The sequence below is a fragment of the Mastomys coucha genome, unplaced genomic scaffold (assembly GCF_008632895.1).
Source record: "Mastomys coucha isolate ucsf_1 unplaced genomic scaffold, UCSF_Mcou_1 pScaffold21, whole genome shotgun sequence".
Taxonomy (NCBI): domain Eukaryota; kingdom Metazoa; phylum Chordata; class Mammalia; order Rodentia; family Muridae; genus Mastomys; species Mastomys coucha.
In genome coordinates, this window is record NW_022196904.1 from 22,813,679 (window position 1) to 22,817,761 (window position 4,083).

The 4,083-nt window shown below is 51.7% G+C and overlaps 1 protein-coding gene across 6 annotated transcripts in view; it reads right to left on the reverse strand.

Moving 5' to 3' along the window:
- Sipa1l3 (signal induced proliferation associated 1 like 3) overlaps nt 1-4,083 on the reverse strand; it is a 209,987-nt gene that overhangs the window by 23,016 nt on the left and 182,888 nt on the right. For all 6 annotated transcript variants that reach the window (XM_031386009.1, XM_031386003.1, XM_031386005.1 and 3 more), the window contains one exon: nt 1,987-2,208. In XM_031386009.1, coding sequence (XP_031241869.1) covers nt 1,987-2,208 — 222 coding nt within the window. The remainder of the gene's footprint in view (nt 1-1,986; nt 2,209-4,083) is intronic.

Consider the following 4,083-nt stretch of genomic DNA (forward strand, 5'->3'; position numbering starts at 1 on the left):
TTAAAAAAAAAAAAAAAGAAAAGCAGGAGGCCTCTTGCTTATTGGGGTTGTAGAATCATGTGACATCCATGGCTAGTCCATTTATTGACCAAGCTACCCCAGTGTGTGTGAGGCAGGTCACAAGTGTGACTGAGACAGTGGCACCTGCCTTCCAGTGGGAGAAATGTGAAGTAGAGCCCAGTGAAGGGACACACACTGACAGTGGAGACCCGCCTATCCAGGCTGGAAAGGCCTATCTGAGCGGTGGCATTAGTCTGAGACTACCTGGAAGGAGACTGTCCGAGGACATTTAGAGGCAGTGCAAAGGTCCTGGGGTGGCATTGGCATGCATCAAGTTTGAAGCCCAGCATAGCTGGAGCAGAGTGAAGGATGGAGGTATGAGACAGACCAGGCAGGGCCTGGCAGGAGTCTATGCAAGGAGGGTGGTACACAGTGCATGGTACAGAGCACGTCCAGGGCATCTGAGCCTCCAACATTAACCCTGGGGTGGGGTGGGGTGGGGTGGGTAGCTGGAGACTGTTAAGGAGAGTAAATGGGCAGATTCTAGATTTCAGAGTCCCTCTGGCTGTCAGTGAGACATGTGAACTGGATTCTCAGAGCCTGCTAACCCCTCCAGGGACCGTTTTCTGTCTCTTGATGCTTCTCTCCCCCAAGCTCTGTGTCACCCACGGATTTAAACAGCCCCATCCAGGTCAGGAAAGAAGGTGTTGAGAGGAACAGATGGAGGGAGCCAGAAACTCCTCAAGCAATGGAGTTGCTGTGAGCCTTCAATAAATGAATGCATTTAGAAAAGGCTAGAGAGATGGGGAAGATGCTTGCTGCTAAACTAGAGGATATAACCCACATGGAGGAAGGAGAGAACTGCCCTCTGAAAGGCAGGGGGATTCTAGGCTTGGGGGCTCTACGACTGAGCCACACCCCGAGCCCCTCACTGAGGAATTCTAGGCAGGGGCTCTACCACTGAGCCACGCCCCCAGCCCCTCACTGGGGGATTCTAGGCAGGGGCTCTACCACTGAGGCACGCCCCCAGCCCCTCACTGGGGGATTCTAGGCAAGTAATCTGCTAAGTTATGCCCTAGTACCAAAGCCCTTTCTTTTTCTTTCTTTCTTTCTTTTCTTTTTTTTAAAGATATAGATAAGTACACTGTTGCTGTCTTTAGATATACCAGAAAGCATCAGATTTCATTACAGGTGGTTGTGAGCTGGGATTGGAACTCAGGACCTTTGGAAGAGCAGTCAGTGCTTTTAACCACTGAGCCATCTCACCAGCCCCCCTTTCCCCCAAGCCCTTTTTTAACTGCACAGCCCACCTCCCCTCTCTGTTACTCTATACAGAGCTGGAGAGATGGTTCAGCAGTTTAGGTGTTTGCTGTACTGTCATGAGGACCAGAGTTCAGTTCTTGGCACCTATGTAACAAGCCAGGCCTTTTGCCCATTCTTGCAGCCCAGCTCTGATGAGGATCACAGTATCTTGCTGGATTCTAGTCTAAGAGAGAATATGGGAGGCCAAGGTCCATGAAGAGACCTTGCTTCAGAGCAATAGGCAAAGAGCGACAGAGGAGGATGCATTTTACTGGCTTTCACACCCACGTGCACATAAACTCACACACAAACAAATGAATATGTACAAAAGCGGGCAAGCAAACAGCCAGGGAGATGACTTAGTAGGTATAAAGTGAAGGCCATGCAGGCCACATGACCCAAGTTCAACCCCTGGAACCCATGTAGAAAGTTGGATGTTGAAGGACCCATCTAAACTACCAGCATGCCTACCCAGGCACAGGAGTGCTGGCATTACAGCCACATGGCACCATACTCAAATACAGTTCCTTATTTACTGTATTTCCTGTCATCCCAGCTAAACTGTCAGTTTCCTAAGAACAGGAGTCTCTGTCACCTGTCTTGTTCACAGATGTAAATCCACAGTGTAAAACAGCACAGAGAGTCACCCTTTTCCTGTCCCAGAGCTGCCCCGGTGGCACTTACTTCTTGCTGTCAGTGAAGGGGAGTGGCCGTGGTGGGGGCTCGTCTGTTCTCTTCCATCCTGTTGAATGTTTGCTGTGTGCGGGCTGCTTGGAGAAGAAAGACTTGGGGACTGAGGTGGAGAGCTGGAAGGGGCTGCACTGAGAGAGCTGGGAGGGCCGGGGAGTCTCTGCACTGGTTGTCTTGTAAACCTGAGTGGGGTAGCCAGCCCTGGAGCCCATGTCACTGCAGAAGCAAAGGCAAAAAAGGTCACTCACGTGGGCGTTCGAGGTGCGTGGCCGCAACGACCAACTCTTAACACTCTATTTACTGTCACTGTGTGCACTGCAGTGAGGGCCCGTGTGGAGGTGAACAGCTCAGTGGACTTGGCTCTCCTCCCACTTGGTGCTTAGGTTATCGGGTTTGCGCAGGAGGACGCACTGAGCCGATGGCCTCACCTCCTTATCTTGCTGAACAGCTACAAGGAGCCTCCCGCTATCCACTGCAACCAAACGTTGGAAAGCCAATGGTGCCAGTGGATCAAATCCTTCTCCTTGTGATTTGTTTTTGGGGAGGTCTCACGCCACCTCCCAGGCTGGCCTTAAGTGCACAGCAGTCTTCCTGCCTCAACTTCCCAAGGGATAACAACAGGGGTTATAGGTGTGTGCCACCATTTCTAATTGCAAATTAACTTAATTTTTTTTTTTTTAAAAGATAGGAGCTAAGAGAAGTTAAGTGTGCCTCCTGTTCCTCCAATGGACCTGAATTTGATTCTCCACAATTGCCTGTAACTCCAGCTCCCGAGAGTTCCTGTCGTTGGCCTCCAAGAGAACCTGTAGTCACACGTAATACTGACATGCAGATATACATATTTAAAGATAAAAACAAATCCTTAGCATCTTTTTCTTAAAGTCTGAGATTCTAGGGGCTCACTCTAGCTAGGCATAGTGTCGCAGGCCTGTCATCCCGGCACTTGACTGGCAGGGCCAAAAGGACAGGGGTTCCAGATTGTCTATGGCTGAATCCCTGAGGTTTCGGTCAGCCTGAACTACATTAGACCCTATATCAAAACAAAAACAAACAACCCCCTCTTCCCAAGAAAAAAACCCCAAAATACCAGTGTAGACCACATAAAGGATGAGCGCTTTGTCAAACTCCGTTTCAGATGCCCATGCTGGATTACAGGTGGCATGCTTTCAGAGTGGCTCAGGTAGCCACGGCAGAAGATGCTCCTGAGAGGTGCGCAAGGGAGCTAGTTCTGCAGGTGGCAGCGATGGGGGCGTAAGGATGCGGGAGAGTGAGATTAAACCCCGCCGAGGCCACCCGATACCTCAGCTGTAGAGCTCACTGCAGAGACCTTTCCTTCAATGTAGCATGTGTAGATGTGGGGCCTGTGGATGAAGACTTGGACTTTGCTTCCAGGTGAGCAAGTCTGCCTGCTTCCCACATATGCACTGGCTTTGTCCCTTTCCCATTAGCGAGTCTGTGCTCTCCTGAGAAATGTCCCACCGATGGCAATCCCGAGCTGCAAGGGCATGGGGGTGGCCTGCCCGGGGGCTATGGCCCTGCTCCAGCTAAGACAGGACAGGGGCATGGGGGGGCGCATTCTGCACTGGTGCCCTGTTTTAGCCACAGGCTGGGTGGACATGGGCCTTTGGCTTTGTGAGGCTGTGCAATGGTACTGCTCCAATCCCAGCTCTAAAGGGGAGGGCTGGCAGGCGGTCCTGGATGGAGGATGGTACACGGCAGAAAGCTGTGGTCCTGCCTTTGGGGGAAGAACAGTATTGGCCTGGGTGACAATGACAAGGATGACCACAAAGATCCCGGACACAGTCAGGCCAGGTTTTAAACATTTCCCACACAGCGCCTCATATAGCAACCCGACACTTGCTGCTGCAGGAGCCACCGCTGCTGTATTTCAGATGGGGGCACTGGGGCTGGGGGAGCCTAGACAGCTTCCTTATAGTGATGCATGGGATTGAGGTGAGAGACCAGTCTCAGGCTTTCTTCTGTACTCACCAAGATCATCGCAGGACAAAGGTGTGATAGACAGATCCTAAGCACAGTGGCAGCCGGTATTTCTGAACTCAGCTGCATGCGGGGGGGGGGGGGGGGGGGGGG